Consider the following 19691-nt stretch of genomic DNA (forward strand, 5'->3'; position numbering starts at 1 on the left):
TAGTAGGGCGCAGGGCTTTGTCCTGAGCCCCAGGAAAGAACAGAGGCGCTGTGACCAATAGGTGTCCTGACCCCTCAGCAGCCTTCTGAGCGTGTGGCCAGCAGTGAAGCAGGACAAGATTCTGGACAGTGGCAAGGGGGTGGTCCCATGCAAAACTGAGTCCTGAGGTGGCCTCAACACCAAACCAAAAGCCATCTGGGGACACGAGAGCAGGCTGCAGGGGAGATGACACCTGGCTGTGAGCCGGGAGGCCCCCCAGCCACGGCCTTACCGCGCACAGACAGGATTCCAGTGCTGTTGGCTTTGCCCATGAAGTTCTCAGCGAAGCACGTGTATTTGCCCTCATCTGACCGACTGATGTTCCTTATGATCAAGGTGCCATCCGGAGTTACTATCACTCTGCAGCAGGGACAAAGCAGATCTGGTCAACCCAGGGACACACTGCAGACACACAGGGAAACCGGCCTCCCAGGGGAACGTGGGGGAGCAGGGACGGCGCAGGGCGGGGTGCGGGTGGTACCTGCTGCTGTTGACCAAAATCTCAGTGCCTTTGCTCCAGAGCACCACGGCCTTGGGGGCGGCCCGCGGCTGGCAGGGAATGACAATCTCTCCCCCGCGAGCGGCGGGGATCAGACGTCTCACGGGATTCTGCCTGAAGTCAGGGGCCAATGCTGGAAGGAAAGGGGAGAGACATGCAGTCACCACAGAGCAAGAGCAGCGCCCGGTGCCCTGGACGGGACACGTGCTAAGCCCCATCTGTTCCTCCTGAGACCGACCCTCGGGCTCCTGGCAGTACCACTCCAGGACACACCCAGCATCCAGCACCACCTCCGGGCCACCAGTTCTCCTTCCTGGACTGCTGAATAAGCCCCCTACGTGGCCTTTCTGTGACACAGCTTCCCTCCTCCAGTCACTTCTCCACCCAGCAGCCAGGAATGTCTTTGTAAAAATGTAAATCAAGCACTCAGAACGAAGCCCAGCTGCTCACAGCCATCAAAAATCAGTCCCCACCTCTCCCATCCGCCTCCCCCACTCACCCTCACTCACTGCGCTCCAATCATCAGCCAATTTTTTTTTCTTTTGTTCTTTAAAATTGCCAAGTCTTATCCTGCCTCAGGACCTTTGTGCTTGCTGTCAGTGTGCCTAGAAGTTCCCCAACTCTTCATAAGGTGGGCTCCTCTTAACATTCAGGTCAAATCCCAAATGTGACTTCCTCAGAGAAGTCTTTCCTCACCACCCCAGGTAATGGCCTGTCTCACTCATGACTCCAATGGATTTTCTTTATAGTGTATCTTTTATGGCTAGTTGAAATTATTTCATTATTTGATTTTGTGTGTATTTGTCCCTCTCCCTCAATTGGTTTATAAAACCTTTGAGGGTACAGGCAGGATCTTTTTGCTCATTCCCTTGGAGGTAGTGAATGGGTGAAGGAGCAAGTCTCATTTAAGCCTCACTGTGACTTAACAAGATGGGTATCATTAGGCGCATCTTATAGATGGGGAAACTGAGCCTCAGCAAGCCGAAAGCATATGAACTAAATATGAACACCAGATGACACTTCATGGGCACCTGTCATATGATGGGCGGGTGCTTTATGCTTTACCTCTCCCATCTTGTTTACCCTCACAGTAGCAGAATGAGGGCAGGACCCTTATTGCCTGAGCTTTGTATATCAAGGCCCAGTGGTGCACACCTGTAATCCCAGTGGCTCGGGAGGTTGTGGCAGGAGGATTGTGAGTTCAAAGCCAGCCTCAGCAATAGTGAGGCACTAAGAGATTCAGTGAGATCCTGTCTCTAAATAAAATACAAAATAGGGCTAGGATGTGGCTCCGTGGTCGAGTGCCCCTGAGTTCAATCTCTAGTACAAAAAAAGAAAAAGAAAAAGAAAGAAAGGAAGGAAGGAAGGAAGAGAGAGAGGGGGGGAGGGAGAGGGAGAGGGAGAGAGAGAGAGAGAGAGAGAGGGAGGGAGAAAAGAAAGAAAGAAAGAAAGAAAGAAAGAAAGAAAGAAAGAAAGAAAGAAAGAAAAGGAAGAGAAAAAGAAGCTAAGCAAAGTTCACCCAGCTGAAGGGGCGAGGTCAAACAGAGCTCATCGATTTGATTCTTGATGATTTTGCTACCGTTTTCCCCACTGCATTTGCGTTGTTCCTGCCAGACACTGGACAAGTCAAGAGACCTTATCCCCTGGGACCTGTCAATCTGGTATCTCACCTCCTTTGAAATCCCTCAATTCTCCCACTCAGAGGCTGTCGGAAAACTGAGGACCGCTGCCTTCATGCGCATGCACGTGCGCACGTGTGCACTGAGCGTCAGGAGATGCTGGACTCAGAATTCTTACAGCCGCCCTCTCTGTGCACGAGCAAGTCCCCTGCCTCCCTGGCTCTTTACCTTGCACGGCCAGCTCAGCGCTGGCATAGATGGTGCCGTGTTTGTTCTCAGCCACACACTGGTACATGCCCGAGTCCTCCAGGCTCAGCTTGGAGAACCGCAGGTCCCCAGCCGACACTTCCACCCGGTTCTGTGCAGAAGAGCCCAGCCCAGGGCAGGACAGAGGATCAGGATCACTGGAGGCCCGGGAGGAGGGATCGGCAGGGACGTGTTCGAGGCTGGTAGCTCCTTGGGATGGGGCTGTTGTGTAGTCCTAGCTCCGGGCAGCCTGGAATCTCAGGACTCTGTCGTTACCCAGCCCAGCCCCTGTCCCCAAGCCAGGAGGGCCAAGTGACCCACTCAGGACCACATTCTGTTTTTGAGTCTGAGTTGTGTTTGGACCCAGGTCTCTGGGATTCTATCCAGTTGACCAGCCTGTGGCCATGTGACTCTGGGATGGATAAAGCACCCAGAACCACCCCCCATGACACCCTGGCTGGTCCAGAAGGGCTACCAGTGATGGGGGGAGGCTCTGGGGATGAGGGAACCAGGGGAGCAGAAGAGGCTGTGTGGGAGGAAGCCCAGGACTACCTGGGAGGCCAAAGGCTCCCCATTCCTCAGCCAGCGCACTGTGGGTCGGGGCTTCCCGGCGGCCGCACAGCCCCAGCGCAGGTTGGAGCCGATGTCAGCTTCTGTGTCTGAGATCACCTTGAGCCACTCGGGTTGAGCTGTGGAGAGCAAGGGAGAGAGAATCTGGGATGACCTGGGAGGAGCCTCTGGTTGGTTAAGTAGGAGGTAACGGTGGGGCTGCTGTATGTGTGCCAGACAGCAGAGGCGCCCCCTGCAGGTGGAGACGGGGAAGGAGAGGGCAGGAAGAAGTCGGCACTCTGGGTATGCAGTGGCTCTTCTAGCAACTTAAATCATTCCAAAGTGTCTGTGTGCTGTCCGCGCCCCCAGCTGAAGCTGTGCTGGCCAGTAGCCTCTCTTCCCCAGACTCAGTGCAGTCCTGGGACAAGAGGGCGGAATTGAGGGCCCCCCAGACTCCCTCTGACTTTGGGGATGTTTCCTCAGGGCGAAGGGTGAAGGCGAAGGGGTCCCCGGCATCATACCCTGCACGATGATGCGGCCCTGCACGGTGTCGCGGCCCTTGGCGTTCTCCGCCTCACACTCATACGTTCCCTCGTCCTCAAAGCTCACGCTGGGGATCTGCAGGGTGGGCTCGGCTGTGGCCCACTGCGGGGACAAGGAGCCGTCCACTTTGCGCCACTTGATCCTGGGCACAGGACTGGCAGGGGAGACAAAGTCAGAGCAGGCGGGCTGAGCTGGGCACGTTCCTCCTGTGCCCAGACTCCTGGTACTCAGACCCTGAGAGGGGACAGCTGGACAGAGGCCCATGTGGGCCAATTTGTAGCTCTTCTCCCTGCTAGACTTGGAGCACCATCAGGGAAGGGACACGGGGCAGGCCTCCTCTGCTGCCCCTGTCCACTGCCACAGCTGTGGAGCCAATAAAGTGGTCTTCATGTGGTCCAGCTTGACTTCCCACTGTCCTGGTCAGCCGCAGTCTATGTGCTGGGTCTTTATGGGCCCCCTTTCCTCCTGCCCCACTTTTCAAAAGCACTTTAGTTACTAGTAACCTGTGTCCTATAATGGACTGAGGAATCAGCATCCTGAAGGGCCACTAGATCACCCTTCCATGAGCCTTTATGTGGGGTTTCTGGAGGCCCAGTAACTTTCCACAAAGCGGCAGCCCCAGGACAAATTTGAAGCAAGAGGGGACCAAAGTAAAGTCACATTCCTTCATTCCACAGACATTTATTGAGCACTTACTATTTCTTTTCTTCTTCTTTCTTTTTTGTGGTACCGGGGATTGAACTCAGGGGCACTTGGCCACTGAGTCACACATTCCTAGCCCCCGTTTTTTTTTTTTTTTTTTTTTTGTATTTTCTTTAGAGACAGGGTCTCACTGAGTTGCTTAGTGCCTCACTTTTGCTGAGGTTGGCTTTGAACTCGCAATCCTCCTTGCCTCAGCCTCCCGAGCTGCTGGGATTTCAGGCATACATCACCATGCCTGGCAACACGTGCTATTTCTTAGCCCTGTCCCAGTGAACTGTTTTTCTGGGAGAGCAAGAAAGATAACACTTTCTGTTGTGGGTTTGAAATTGGTAACTGTTAACATTCATGGAATACTTACTAAATGCCAGGCATTGCTCTAAGGCTTTAAGTATATTAACTTATTTATTCCTGGTTACAATCTTATCAGGTGATTACTGTTACTGTCACTGTTTAGGAAGGAGGAAGCTGAGACACAAATTAGGAAGTGTTCCCAAGGCCTCCAGTCAGTGAGTGACAGCTGGGATCTATACCAGGTGGGCTGGTTGGAGCCCACACTCTGCTCCTGTCCCTGCCCTGGTGTTGCTCAGGCCATTTGAGCCTGCTGTGCATTGCTGGCAGGACCAAGTGATCCAATGTGTGTAAAGCCCCTGGCACGGGATGCCCCACCTGCAGTTCGTGATCAGAGGGTGGTCACGAAGCCTGTTAGCACTCTGCACACTGAGCACTCTGCTTGGGGCGGAGGGGCGCTAAGCTGACCGCTGGCCTTGATCACCCTCACTCTGCAGTCCCCTGTGTCCCTGATGGGCTCTGAAAGGCTGTGCCTGGCCAGGGAGCTCCACTCACTTCCCAAAGGCGAAGCACTCCAGAGTGACCTGCTGGCCCGCTAGAGCGTAGGTCTCTGCCGGGAACCGGGCCTTGATGCTGGGCGCGAAGAGCCGGGGATCTGGGGAGAGAGGGGTGGTGCAAATCACACCCAAGTGACTCCAGGGGAGTGCTCCCATGCCAGGACCCCGTGTGGCACCCTCAGAGCCCACCATCTGCGCAGCTCCAGCTTGGTGGATGACTTCCTCCCCCTTCCCCTTGGGTCTGGGAAGGTCTGAGGCTTCGCGGCAGGAAGACCAGGGGGCCTTTTCCCCACAACGCCCACAGCCTTCTGGCTCCCTCCTCCCGCCACACCTGGCAATCCTGACCTTCAGCAGCCAGGTTGAGCTGAGCGAACTTGCTGAAGACACTCTTGGTGGAGAAATCCATGTGGCTGGTGGCCAGGCAGGAGTAGTTGCCCAGGTCCGAGGCGTTGGTCCGGGCAATGTACAGGTTCCCTGTGGTCTGGGACACGAAGTGACGCCCGTCCGTCGGGATGAAGTTGGGGAACTCGTTGAGGAGCCAGCGGTAGGACAAGCCTAGGACGCGGGTAGTTTGAGGAAACCAGGGGTTGCAGGGCTCAGGGGCGATCTGGGTGGGACCCTCACATGCTGGTGGGAATCTGTGGACCTTGTTCTGGGAGCCCCCATGCTCTGCATGGGAGTTGAGGGGAGACCTAGAGGCAAGATGGAACTTGAGCCTTGTTCTGCAGGAAGGCTGGGTGCTGGGAATGCACCCTAGGGGCAGCTGGAAAATGGCAAGCCCGTGACAGAACCAGTCAAAGTCTGGGACCCAGGATCAGTGCTTTCAAGGGGCACTTGCCACCTCTTATTCCAACCGCCCCCTGCTGAACATCCAGAAGTCACGCCTGTGTGCCCGGTCAGGTGCCACTCACCTGGGTAGTGGGCAGGTGGGTTACAGGGCAGCATCACCCCCCAGCCCTCGTGGGTTTTCACAGGGTCTCGCTCCTCCTTGGAGAACTCCTGCAGAACTGGAGGTGGAGACTGGGGCTCAGGTACCATCCTCCTGCTTGGGGCTCCCTCCCCGACTCGTGCTCCCCAGGAAGAAGAGTTCATGAGGGCATGTGACGAGAGGGCAGGAAGGCCTGGCTTGAGGGTGTCACCTGTCCCTCCTGGCCTCTTCTTCCCCTCCCCCAGGGTCTTGGCCCCCCATTGTTCTCACAGCCAAAGCGGAGGATGGCCTCCCTGCTGACCACAGTGCCCACTGGGTTTGAGGCCAGGCACTGATAGACTCCGGCGTCCTGTGCCTTGGTGGGGTTCATGATGACCAGGTTGCCCCCCACCAGCTGGTGTCGGGAACCTGGTTCCAGCTTCATCTCTGTGCCATTCATCTTCCACCTGCCGCAGGGGACAGAGGAGGGGGATCCTCTGAGTCCTGCCCGATGGCAGGGCTGACATGAGGGGAAGACAGTATGGCGGCCCGGGGTCTCCCAGCACCCACTGCAGGGCCCTCACCTATAGGTGGCTGGAGGGCTGGCCCGGGCACGGCAAGCCAGTGTCACCTGCTCCTCCGTTGATTCCTCTGGGAATAGGAGGCCAACGGGCTGGTCTTCAAAGACAGGCCCAAAGGTGGCCGGGGATCCCTGGGTCAAACTCCAAGCTGCAGAAGAGGACACCAGCAGAGGGACTCACAGCCTGAGGCTAGCTGGGGCCTGGCCTCTAGCGCCATGCTGCTCAGGAGGACTTCCTGTGATGGAGTATGTTCCACTAGTGCCACTAGCCACCGGTGGCTACTGAGAACTTGAAATGTGGCTAAGGAACCGATTTTTAATTAATTTTAACTAATTTAAATTTGAATTTAAATAGGTGGGCAGGCCCCCCGTGGTCCATCTGTCACAGTCAGTCCCTCCCGACACTTGGTTATTAAGCACCTGCTCTGTACCTGACCCTGGGTAAGCAACTGGGTCGTTCTTCAGGTTCTTCTCCCTGCTGGGGCCTGTCGCGTGTGCAGCAGACACACGTCACGTGGCACATGTCCCAATAGTGGTTTAGGATCGAGATGCTGGGGCCTTAGAATGCAAGCAGTTGCTGCCACCCTGGGGTGCCACCCTGGGGAGCCTTAAGGAACTGATCCATGGGGTGCGAGATGCAGGAGAACCCTAGGGGGGAGGGGCGTGTCCCTGGAGTCTAGTGCCCTTCTGGGGCAGAGTGACTCAGTGAAAAGCCTTGGGGCTGGGGCCGGGTTGGGCCTCCTGCTGGCTGCGTGACCTTCGGCAAGTTATGGGACTCTTCTGAGCCCCCACGTCTACATCTGTGAAAAGAGAAGCTATGAATCTCCTCCAGGGCCCACCCGAGCATCCAGCCAGAACCCTGGCAGGGCATCTGGTGTGGAGCGCATGCCCAGCAAATGTCTGCCAGACCCAAGTGTGGGGCGGGCGGGGCTGAGCGGGGAGAACATCTGATGACAAGTGGATGGCTGATGGGTGGCAGTTTTATAAAGTCCCAATTCAAGAAAGAGAGGCCCAGAAAAGGGAGTGGTTTGCTCATGGTCCCATGGTAAGTCCATGACCCAGACAGGTCTAAACCCCAGTTCTCCTGAAATTGCTGAAAAAATGGATACCACACATGCAAATGGAGTTTTCCTGCAAGTCCTGTCCCAAGCAGGTGCTCTTTCTTCATGCATCACTGTCCCACCTCTCCAGGACAGGGGCAGGGTATGAGGGGCACAGGCGACAGGGTCTTGTACCTGCCTTTCCACAGGGCCTGTGCGTCTCGGCCGGGTGGGGCCAGGGCACCTTGTCTCTGTGGAGTCAGCAGGAGCCAGTGCTCACCCCCCGTTGGCTCCTACCTCTCCATGTGGCTGATTTCAGGCCCTGATCGGCAGGTCACGGAGGAGGCGGGGATCCCCATTAACGATTAGTGCCCGGGTGCACCCAGCTGTCGGCCCTCTTCCAAGGGTGGGCCTCCATGCTGCAGCTGAGGCCCTGCCCTGCCCCCTGGGAGTGAGGGCAGCTGTTAAGCAGCTCTCAGAATGAGGTAGGAGACCGGGCTCCCAGAAATGGCCCGGTGCAGGCATCCCCCGCGCCCTGCCACCCGTCACTCTCCCTCACTGCCGCCCCAGGCCTCGGAGGCGTTGGTCTGGCGGCACCAGCATCATCTCGGCTGGAAAGCCCAGCTTAATCCCCAGTTAATGATGGCGGTGGAGGAGGGTAGGGCTCCCTGCCCCAGCTGGGACCACTGGGAGGGCGGGGAGGAGGGATGGAGGGGAGCGGGGTGCCGGGAGCCACCTTCACAATAGCAGCTTCCAGGCGTCTAGGGGTGGGGCAGCTGAGTGGGCTTGGGCGCGCTGGCGCTCTAAGATGCTCTAAGACCGTCCCTCTTCCTGAAACAAGCTTTCTGCTGCGCACCAGCCGGGCGCACACCCTCACACTCCCCCGAATATCCACATGGACACACCTGCACGTGGCTCACCTGCACACTTCCTTACACGCACTCTCGGGCCACATCACAGACATTCAGATACACGTTAACACGCACCTTTCAGCTCCTCACATGGCCAGATACGCAGTGTATACACACAGCCGTTCCTACCCACACACCGCTGCAAATGGCATGTCTATGCATTTATATATGCACACATTCATAAGTAGGGGTTTATTGATAATAATAAAAAGTAATAAAAACAGATGCCATTGGTGACCACGTTCCCTATTTGCTTCTCATGCCCCTTTGCCAGATAGGCGCTGCATTTTCTTTTTATCAGTACAGAATCTGAGACTTAGAAGGTTAAATGACTAGCCCAACAACACACAGCAAGAAGGAACAGTTCGGGGAGGGGGCGGGATTTGACCTGGGCCAGTCTTGCCCCACAGTCAGCATTCTTAACCATCATGTCCCTGATTCTTGACCTCAGTTTCCCATGGAAACAGCAGAGGCCCAGTTCCATCCAAGGGCCAGTATAAGGATCACTAGGAATCCAGATTGTAAAAAATGCCTGATGAAGTTCTGAAGGAGAGCAGGGGTCAAGAGCCAGCACCATGCTGCCAGGGCTGACCAGGCCTGCCACCCTGCAAGGTGGTGCCCCTCCATCCACGCCTCGCTCAAATAGCCAGATACAGTGTATGCACACATCTGAATACAACACCCACACGCACAGACACACCCTCACACACCCGCTTCCCTCCACAGCTGCATACACACCCACCTACACATGCCCCTTCCCATACAGGCGAGCATGCACACATGGCACACACACACACGCATGCACACACACACGTGTGCGCACACACACACAATGGCTCCCAGGCAAAGTCGGCCCTTCTTTGCTGTCCTGTTCAACATTCTCTGACTCTCTCCTGATTCCCTGTCCTGGTAACTCTTTCTCCATGCACAGGCATCAGAAACCTTGCAGAGGGAGGGGGTAGTGAGATGGGAAGGTGAGGGGAGTCCTTGTGGCCCTTCCTTGCTCTGGGTTCCAGGAGTGCAAAATCGTATCCAGAGGCCAGATGGGCAGGGGAAGCAAGAGCTGAGCAGCTGTCTGGCTGGGCTGCGGGAGTGGTTTTCCACTCCTGTCTCCCTCTGTTGCTTTGGGAGGTGTCAGACCAGGCCCTGGTCCCTTGGCTGTTGCCTTCTGGAGCTCTGGTCTGAGGACCCTGGAGGCTGCTCATGCCCCTTGCCTCAGATGGCGCATGGCACGGGTCCAGCACTGAGCTGCCACCAAGGGAGGGACACTAGGAGCCTGCTCTGCTCCTCTGATCCTCTGGGGTGCCCTATGCAGCCAAGCTTCCCATGTTGGCAGCTCCTCCTGCTCCAGTGGGCCCTGGGACAGATAGTCAGGGCTGGCATTGGGAGCTCCCCACCTTCTGGGTCAGCCCAAGTCGGGAGTGGGACTGGGAGGCAGTGAGGACATGAGGCCTGAAAGCAGGCCAGTGGAGACCCAGGACCAATGGGCACTGGCTGTGACCTCACATGGACCCTGGGTGGGGAGGTGGAGCCTGAGGCAGTTAAAACTCCAAAAGGACTGTGAGGATGGACTCCTCCCATGGAACTCTTTGAGGGGGAAAAGAAATGCCCATTGGCGGGAGGTCAGGGCAGAGGCTGAGTCCTCAACAGCAGGCTCTGGAGATGCGGGTCCACCAGTTCCAGGACAGCCCCCTTCTCTGCCCTCCCCTGCGTCTGCCAGCCTCCTCCTCCCCTACTCCAAGGTGAGCATCTCTGGACGAGGACCTGGGCTCTCCTGCTCCGCCTCATCTCATCCACATCCTGTCCTCCCTCAGTCCCTCAGGGAGATGCAGGGTTTCCTGGAGGGAGCCTCCCAGAGTTCAGTGGTGTTGCTGCTATCTCCTCGTGTCAGGGACATTTCAGGAGAACTTTTAGATATGACAGAAATGTTCCATGGTCTATGCTTCTGGAGGTGGCTATTGAGCTCTCGAATCATGGCTTGTGCAACTGAGGGCAACATTTGGTAATCCATTGGATCCTAGCTTAGCAGTCCCCAGTGAGTATTGCTACCATATTGGACAGCATGGCCTTATAAGCTACAGTTCTGAGCTGGTAGTGTGGAGATCTGGTTGTGCTATAATCTTGCTGTATGACCCAGTGTAATCCACTCAGCTTCTCTGGGTCATTCTTCTTTCATCTACAATGTAACAAAGAACACGTTTCCTCCTTCCTTGCCTCAAAGGGAAGGTAAGATCCACAGATGCAAAAATTTTGGCAAGGAAATGGTCTCCGAAGTCTAGATGCTATAGAGTGGAGTGTAGAGTGTGGAGGCAATTATCTGTATAATCGTTGCCCTGGCCACAGCAATGATTTAATGATATAATGATCCCTTTGGAGCCTCAGCAACCCCTCTTACCTGGAGAGGTGACAAGGGCCATGGTGGCCAGCAGCAGCAGCAGCAGCAGGTGTGGCTTCCTCCTGGCCAGTGTCTTCATGGTGAGCATCGCGGACAGAGGAAGGAATCAGAAGGGGAGCCTCAGCCCAGCTCAGAGAGGGTCTGGCTGGAAGCAGAGAAGCACCTAGGGAGGCAGAGGGAGGAGGGCTCTGAGCGCCCCGCCCAGCGCAGGCTCATCTGGTCAGTAGAGCTTCCACCCCAGCCCCTGCCGCTGCCGCTGCCGGGATTGCTGGGCACTCTCCTTCCAGAGCCCCAGGGGAAGGGGCTTGGCTATTACCAAGGAGCTCTTCCTGAAGCTGAGTGCCTCCCACCGCCCCCTGGGAGTCTGGCTTTGCTCTGTGCCCCCACCTGCCCCCCTCCAGCCAGCGGGGTGCTGCTCAGGAAGTGAAAGCTGTAGCTAATTAGGAGACAAGAACCCACCTGCCCGCATGCAGGTGACAGTGCTTGATGCGGCATCGGAGAACAGGACCTGAGCCTGGATGGGGGAACCAGCACATCTTCCTCTGGCAATTGGGGGATTGGGGCCGACTCTCCCCCATCTGTCTCCCACATCTGCCCCAGTGGGGGCTAGCAAGCCCCTTCTGGGAGCTGCATTAAGTCTTAGGACCAGCCTCGTTTTTCTAGCAGTGGGATGGGGTCTTGTGATTCATCGGTGCCCCCTCGCCAGGGGCTCCAGGTAAGGCACTTAGATGCTTTGTAAGATGGAGTCATGACCTTAGCCCCATTAGCCACACTGACCAGACGGCTAATGGGACCAGCAGGCCTTCTGGGCTCAAAGACTCAATGCAACTCCCAGAGGGGAAGCCCGTCTTACACAGAGGTCGCAGGAACCCGTCCACTGCAGGCTGCTGAGGACTACCAGAGACCTGACCCATCAGCCTGAGAGATGTGGACCTCAACTTGAGAGGCAGGGGCAGGGGCAGAATCAGCCTCCCCATCCACTTCTTGTGCCCAGGGGGACATCCTGAGTTCTGAAGGGTTCAGGGACTCTTGGGGCCTGCCTGCCAGTTCTCGCAGTAGCCTGAGCTACTGGCTCCCACAGTGCCCTCTCAGAGCTGCCACAGGGTCCAGATAACCTGGCAGCAGATTCTGCACATCTGCCCCACCTGCCTGCCTTGCAGAAAACCAAGAGCCGGGCCAGGCGTGGGGATGCACGCCTGTAAACCCAGCGACTTGGGAGGCTGAGGCAGGAGGATCATAAATTTGAGACTAGCCTCAGCAACTTAGCAAGACCCTGTCTCAAAATTAAAAAAAAAAAAAAAAAAAAAAAATGTTTAAAAGGGCTAGGGATGTGGTTTAGCGGTTAAGTGTCCCTGGTGTCAATCCTTGGTATCAAACACATAAACATCAACAAAAACAAACAAAGAGCAAGACAGGGCTTCTCCACTAACTGGCTGCAGGACCCTGCCATCTCTGGTTCTGTGACCTCCTCTGTAAAATGGGCATTCTCTAAGGTCCCTTCAGTGCTGGTACTCTGTTGTTCCTAGAGATTATAGGTGACTGAGGTCCCGGGAATGCTCCCTCTGGGTCTGGAGATGTGGGTGTGGGTAGGGAGGGATGCAGGCTGCCTGGGTGGCGCAGGGCCTGAGGATGGGTGACGTCCCACCTCACTGCACACTCCATCCCCTTGGAGAGCGCCCTACCCTCTCCTCACAGAGTCACCAGCAACTTTGGGCGCCTCTTCCACAGCCACAGAAAGAGCTACGGGAGGGAGGGGAGAAGCGGCCCCAGGGTCTGTCAGGGTGGATGTGGCAGAAATCCTGTGTGGAGCTGAGAAATGGGGTGTCTGGGTATGTGTGGGGCAGATGGCACTCCCTCCCCACCCAACTCCAGCCTTATATCCTCCAGCTTCACATCCACTTCCGGTTGTCAGGGAGAGTGCCACTTCCCCCAGTTATCTGTTCCTCCCTGTCCTTGCCACTCCCAGTTCCAGCCTTGAACCCAGACGGTTGGCGCTGCCAGCCTGCTGACATTCCCCCCGTGCCACCTCCTCCTACCAGAACCTGTGCCCATCTCATTCTTGCTAGGAAGCCCCCAAGATGTCTGCAGAGTTAGAATTCAGTTCTGACCTTGACGCCTTGCTGTCCCGCCTATGGAGCCATTAGAGGGTTGCACACTCCCCAAGGAGAGAGACTACATCATGCTCATCTTGGTATCACTGAGTCTAGCAAAGCACCCAGCCCATAATAGGTGTTACTGTGTGTCACATTTAACTGATGGAGAACAACTGTGCTTACATGTCTCCAGGAGCCAGCGACACATATGCGCACACTCATATAACAGTCAATCTGTTATATGTCAGGGTGGATGTGTATCTGACCAGACTGACAGGTCTTTATGCTCTTCAGGAGTAATCCCAGGGCAAACTGGCACACACTGGTGCACACATGTGCACTCAAGTCTCTAGGGCTGGCAGGTGTCTGGTCATGGGGAAGTCTCAAAAGTATGTCCCAGGACGTTATGAAGATACAGGGAATTACCCTCAGAATAGGGAGTCATTGGGGCAGTATGGAACCTTCCAGGGTCTGGAATCTAATGGACAGGAGTTGGTAGTACTGACTTCATCTCTTAATAGCTCTGTGAGCTTGGACAAGTGATCCCCACTCTTGGAGTCTCAGCATGCTCATCTGCAAAGTGGAGATGATACCATGCACTTCACAGAGCTGATCTGCAGAGAGCCCTGCAGTGCCTCTCAAGCTGCCAGGAAGCCTCAGGCCACAGTGGAGAGAGACGGAGACCTGCTGGGGTGCAGGACCCCTTCCCCACTCCTGCAAGAACATCTCCACTAGTATGTGCTTCATCTACTGGACTTTCCCAGGAGGTTCCCTTGCAGAAAACCTCTTCAGAGAGTTTGAAAATCACCCCCTTGGCATTGGTGAGCCACGGGCTGGCATCTGGCACAGAGAAGGTGCTCGATCATCGTTTGCTCCCACCCTTTGTCAGCTTGCCAGTCCTGGGAGCTCAGGGCGGGGCTGGAGCTGGCCTAGGAGGAGTTTGGGCTGCAGGCACTTACCCTGAATTTGCCAGAGCATAGCACAGGGGATGTCCATGATCGTCTCCACCCTGCAGTGCTCAGAATTACCTGTGGTCTCTGCTACCACAGGTAGTTACTGTAGATCATGGATAATCCATTTCCAGTCCACCTTCAACTTCAGCTTCATCTGGACTTATCAGCCACCTCCCTAACCCAAGACCTGAGTCCCCTTAGAGAAGATATGAATGGGATCTAGGAGGTCCTGGGGTTGCCCCTGGGGAGCACTAGACACCTGTCAGCCGCATCAGATAAATATTGAGCTCCACTGTGGGCCAAGGTCTTGGCTAAATGAAAACACACACAAACACACAAACACACAAACACACACACACACAGAATCTCGGCTGAAGATTGGAGTTCATTGCCTCCCTGAGGGTGAGGAGACTGGCACCCAGCTTTGCCCTGCATGCCTTCCCATGCCAGCTTCTTCACCATGTGCTAGGCACTATGCTCTGCACAGGGCAGACCATATTAAAGACATGGCCTTCATGGAGCTCCTGATCAACTGAGAGCAGCCATCAGGGCTCCTGAGTCCACAGGATGAGTCCCCACATCATCTGCCCTATGACATATTCTAGAATGCCCAGGATGGAGGAGGCCTTTCTATCAAGAGCAAGGCTGGAGTGGAGCTATGCCAGGCCTGGAGCTGGCCTTGCCAACACTGAGTCAGTGGACTCTTGCCCAGGCCAGCTGCCCTGGTGCAGGGGTGCAGGCACAGGCTGGCACAGGCGGGCACAGGCTGTCACTTGGGGGCTGGTCCTATGAGGGACCAGTGTATGGGGAATGGGCCTCTTGGGGGTTCAAGGGCACCAGGGGGAGCTGGCTGAAGTTCTGAGCCCAGGAAACAAAGGGCCTGGAAACAGCTGGGGGACAGAAGGCTGTGAGCTGGTCTCTAGCACACAACAGGGTTTCCTGGGCTAAGGACCCCTGAACAGAGCAAGCAAAAATGACAGATAACTCCCCCAAATGCTGCTTTTGGATACCCCCCTCCTGGCCCTTGATCCATCTCTTCTTGCCCCAGATAATAGAGACTGGAGCACAAAGGGATGTGGCTACTTTTGAATGGGTGGCATAGGAAAAGGGGGAGTTTAGAGCCCAGTTGAGGGCAGAGACTGATCATTGTCAGCCTTCAGACTATTGTAGGCACCCTAGGGACCCCTCCTCAGCCTCCACCCTGCAGCGCACGGGAGTTAACAGGGCAGGCAGCAGTTGAGTCAACTGGTCTGGTGCCTAGTATAATCCTAGTGTAACTATATAGCTGGGGTTATTATCTTTTTTATTTTCCTCTCTAAGCCTCAGTCTTCCATCTGCAAAATGGGGAGGAGAGGGAAGGATTCAGCCCAGGGACTCTGAAGCGCTCAGAGCCACACCTGTGACCCATTGTGAGTACTCGGGAAAGATCAGGTATTCTGAGAACCCTCTAGAACTCATTTCTACAGTCAGACTCAAAGAGCCACAGCTTCCAGGCTTTCCTCCTGTGTGAGGACACTGACAAGCCCACCCTCTCCTGGGCAGGTGCCTGCCTCCTCTTAATCCCACAGGTATAGTGGACCCAGGTGAGCACCAGCAGCCACCTCAGATTAGGGCACAAGGACACTCCAAGGTAGAGATACCCTGGCACCATGTGCACTGGAGGGATGTGGCTGGGACACACTCAAGTCCTCCCAAGCAGATCCTCCTTCTCCAAGACCCCAGCCTTGGGAGACTGAAGGTCCCCTGCCTAGGATGGGAATTGCCACCTGGGACAGCACAATCCTCCTCCAGGAAGGTCTCCATCATCTGCATGCCCCTCTGGAAGGACAGGGCTCTATGGGGGCCTGGTGGGGGCTGCCAGGGTGCTCAGCATGCCAGGCTGGGCAGCAGCTAGCAGGGAAGGGCCAAGGTCAGGAGGTCTCTATGGTGCCCTGTGCTCGTAGATCAGATATGGGTGGAATAGGGACTGCCTCAGCCCCAGACGGGGGACAGAGGAGTGTGTGTTCTCTCCCTTCTGGTCCTTAGTTTTGTGTTTGCAGCTGATTCCCTGAGGTCCCAGTCCCAGTGTTGATGTGCCTTCTGGGACACTGTGACTCCCAGGCACATGGATTTGTCTGAACTTTCAGCACTGGGCGTGGGGCAGTCTGGTCCTTGGTCTGAAGCCTAAGGTTTCTGATCCTTCTGTGCCCGCCCTCTCCAGTGGACAGGAAGGGGAAGACTATGTCCTCCCAGGAGAGGAAGCTTGGGACCAGGAGCAAGCCACCCCTACACCTGCAGTCTCCTACCTGCCTGCCTTGCTCCGTGTGGTGTGGGCAGTGAGTCAGGCTTTGAAAACAGGAATCCCCCTTCTGTTTGTGGGCAGGGGGTGGAACCTGAGGACTCACACATGCTAGACAAGTGTCTACCACTGAGCTCCACCCCGGCCCCAGAAGGATCCCTCTCTGAGGTACCAGGAATAAGAACAGTAGTTTGAATTTGTTTCCAAAAAAACTGAATCAGGAAAAAAATTTAAAAGTCCCTCATGCACTTGTAGAACAATTTCTGCATATATCCCCATCTCTGCTGAGGGGAGACTCCCCCATTTCCCAGCCAGTTTCCGTTAGGCTGGTGTAGGGCAGAAACTTGGGGTGCACAGAGCAGGAAACTCCCCTCCACTGCAGGACGCAAGGTGGGGGAACCCTGTGGTCCTTGAGGTTGGCAGCCACTGAGAGGATGTGGACTCCAGCTGGAGGAGACCCAGAAGGTCTCACCTGGAGGGTGCCCCACGTGATGGGGAGGGCTGGCTCACCCCTCTAAGTGGGGGACTGAACATGTCCTCAGAGGAGGACATGCATGCATTTGGATCCTAGCATCCTGGGGTGGAAGAGGCTCAGGTCTGTGGTGAGGACGTTACGCATGCTTGCTTTTGTTTGCAACCTCTTTGGTAAACAAAGAAACATGGGCTAATTTTGTAGCAGGGACTCATCATTAAGCCAAAGAAAGGACCTCTTCACTCCAGGATGGTAAAATCAGGGTCCAGAGGACACACAAGTCCCAAGAATGGTCCAGGTTAGCAACCAGCCCCTGGGGGCTTGGATTAGGGGTTGTGGTCCTCCTAGAACCTGGGAAGTGGCCAGCGTGCAGGAGAAAATGAAAGGCAGTCTGTCTTAAAGAGTCCTGAATCATAACCACCATTTGCCATTTGAAAGAGGGTGACCTGAGGCTGGTAGAGACTTACTGGGTCACTTCACCGCCCCCCCCAGGCAAGACTGTCTCCAACTCTGGACCACACCCCAGTTCTTCAGACCATCTTCAGAGCCATCTGAAAGGAGATTGCCCCTGGCCCATCTTTCTGCTCAGGCAGTATCTCCTGCAGTCTAACTTAAATCCCTCTGCTTCACTGCCTTATTCTTTGCTCTGGCTCTTTTGTGTATTGATAAACCATCCCTTTTTTCCCCTACCCCCTGGCTCTGTCCTAGGAATTCCTCCCCAAATATAAATACCACCCACACCCAGGTTGAAGATTGTCTTTGAAATCCACTTTCTCATCAACATTTGGCTTGAAAAGGTTCTGGTGGTTTGCATCCTCCAAACCCACCCTGAACTGTGTTGCTGATGGGGTCAGAGGAGAGAGGCTACCTTGGGGTACTCGTTTGTCTGTACCCGCCCCTGTGGAGTAAGCTTGGTCAACCGTCCCATTGAACGCAGTTGCACGGAGCCCCTTCCACATGTGTCCCCATTTGAACAACTGCTGGCAGAGGAGATGCCGGAGGGGAATTGCGTAAGGAGTAGAATCTGGCAGGGGAGGCTGAGGGCTGAAACCGGAGGAGCTTCTGCACCCAGGGAAGGCGCTGCAAGGGGGAGCTGCCCGGTGGGAAGAAAGAGAGTGCCCCTCTGTCCCCAGCCCCTTCTCCTCAGGAAGCACCTCTGCGACCCTGGATGCTCATCAAGAGCTTGAGAAGAACAGCAGTTTCTATAGGAGGCAGGCGACTTGGGGGACTTTGATACCATCAATTCAAGGGCCTCTGTCTGTCTCAGCTCCTGACTCTGTCACTGGCTAAGGACTCCCATAGGACCTTAGGCAGGACTTTGATCTTGTGGCCGAACACTTGTAAGTTGTCCCGGCTGAACCTGGCTAGAAAGGGAGTAAGGGGTGGGCACCTTGGGGAGGTGCTTGGACATAATGCCTCTGAGGGCAGAATTCCCTCTGCTGAGGCCAGGAGAGAGGCCACCTGTTCTGACTTCCGGGTCATTGCGCCGCCCTACCCCCAGGAGCCAGGGCCATCTTAGCCTCTCCGACAGGTGGCCCACTCTTTGCTGCCCTTGTCTCTAGCAGCTGGTCCAGTCTCTTTGAGTTAGCCTGGGGATAAGGTGGCAGAGACTCAAGAGGCTCCTTGGACTGAGGGGCCCTCTGGGCAGAGCCTTGTTAAAGGAAGCTGAGACTACGCTCAGGGGCTCAGGGGTGGACCAGGCTACTCATCTGTTCTTCCTGGGCCAAGGGAAAAGATGCCCCAACCCAGGGCTGGGGCCATGGCATGCACAGCCCACTCCTTGCTGGTCACAGTGGATTCCCAAACCTCTAGACAACTTGATTGACAGCTTCTCCCCCCAGGATGTGGGCGGGGCTCCCCTGGTGGGATGGTCCAGGGCTGCAGGTTGCCTCCTCTGAAGCGCTTTCCACTGGCACTGCCTCATGGTACCCCTGGCTTCCCAGAGTGGGCAGCCCCTCTTGGGGAAGAGGACAAGACTTAGTTCTGGACACTCACAGGTTGGGTCTGCTTTCCCACCTCTGGTTCATTATGTAAGCCCACGGTCCAGGACCGAGGGAGTCCCCTATTTTCAGAATCCCCTGGAAAGCCAAACTTCCAGCAAGTCTTTCCTTCCCACCAGCCAGAATGAGGGGGAGGGATCTGAGGAGAAGACAAGGTTGAGGAGGGGGGAGGGGAAGAAACGGAATTGCAGTCGCGATCGTTCCTCACGCTCACCCTTGGGATGTGACTTGCCTCGGTTTCTCCTCCGAGTCCCCACTCCTGGGCAGGTCTTTTCCCAAACTTGTGCTCTCCACTGTCTCCTCTCTTCCACAGTCTCCCCCTCTGTCCAACTGAAGCAAGACTTTGCAAAGAGGTCACCCTGTAGAGGCAGCCCCCCGGGTGACCTCGAATCTGGGAACCCAGGCTCAGTTCCATCCGGGGGGCTTCTAAGGGCAGGCCAGAGCCTGGCGCCTGGCCTTAGGACCAGGACGACACTCGATCAGGGGTCCCGGGCAGGCCCAGAGCCACTGCCCTTTCTGTTGGTTGGACTTGCTGCTGCCCGCAGCCCAGCTCAAATTCCTGGACTCACTCTTGCGGTCCAGCATCCTGGGCAGGCTTGGCCTGCCAGGCCCCTGAAGGATGCCACCCACGTAGACAGGGCGGAGGAGAACCTCTGCCTTGGCCACCGTGGAGCGGCGCTGAGAAGTCAAGACTGGCCCAGCCGGCGGGTGTCCCTGTCCCCTTCCAAGTTACAAGGGGCATATTCAGCGGGGTTGAGCGCGGAGCACGGAGCCCCTGCCCGGGGAAGCCCCTGGGCTGCAGCAGACAAAAGCGGTGGGCACCTACCTGGAGTGGAGCAAGGGTGTTGGCTGGGGCAGGCGGACGCTGCCCGGGTCGGCGAGCCGGCCGGCCCTGCCGCCAGCCCCTCGGCCGGCTCCCCTCGGCCCCTGCCGGCCTCAGCCGCTCGCTGTCCTGGTGCGGCGGCGGCCGCGGCGGTGGCGGCGGTGGCGGGTGAGGGCGCGTGTGTGTGTGCGCGCCGG

At 56.2% G+C, this 19691-nt stretch overlaps 1 protein-coding gene across 2 annotated transcripts in view; it reads right to left on the minus strand.

The window, feature by feature from the left end:
- Positions 1 to 19691, minus strand: part of Cntn2 (contactin 2) — a 31544-nt gene extending 11853 nt beyond the window's left edge. Inside the window, exons 1-13 of one of the 2 annotated variants that reach the window (XM_047521248.1) lie at positions 19498 to 19691; positions 18904 to 19030; positions 10876 to 11038; positions 6534 to 6678; positions 6241 to 6416; positions 5954 to 6049; positions 5388 to 5597; positions 5041 to 5140; positions 3474 to 3649; positions 2956 to 3092; positions 2386 to 2515; positions 521 to 671; positions 272 to 399 (exon numbers count right to left, since the gene is read on the minus strand). In XM_047521248.1, coding sequence (XP_047377204.1) covers positions 272 to 399; positions 521 to 671; positions 2386 to 2515; positions 2956 to 3092; positions 3474 to 3649; positions 5041 to 5140; positions 5388 to 5597; positions 5954 to 6049; positions 6241 to 6416; positions 6534 to 6678; positions 10876 to 10963 — 1537 coding nt within the window. In that variant the 5' untranslated portion in view covers positions 10964 to 11038; positions 18904 to 19030; positions 19498 to 19691. The remainder of the gene's footprint in view (positions 1 to 271; positions 400 to 520; positions 672 to 2385; positions 2516 to 2955; positions 3093 to 3473; positions 3650 to 5040; positions 5141 to 5387; positions 5598 to 5953; positions 6050 to 6240; positions 6417 to 6533; positions 6679 to 10875; positions 11039 to 18903; positions 19031 to 19497) is intronic. The other variant, XM_047521247.1, reaches the window with a different exon arrangement.

This window comes from Sciurus carolinensis, chromosome 12 (assembly GCF_902686445.1).
Source record: "Sciurus carolinensis chromosome 12, mSciCar1.2, whole genome shotgun sequence".
Lineage (NCBI taxonomy): Eukaryota > Metazoa > Chordata > Mammalia > Rodentia > Sciuridae > Sciurus > Sciurus carolinensis.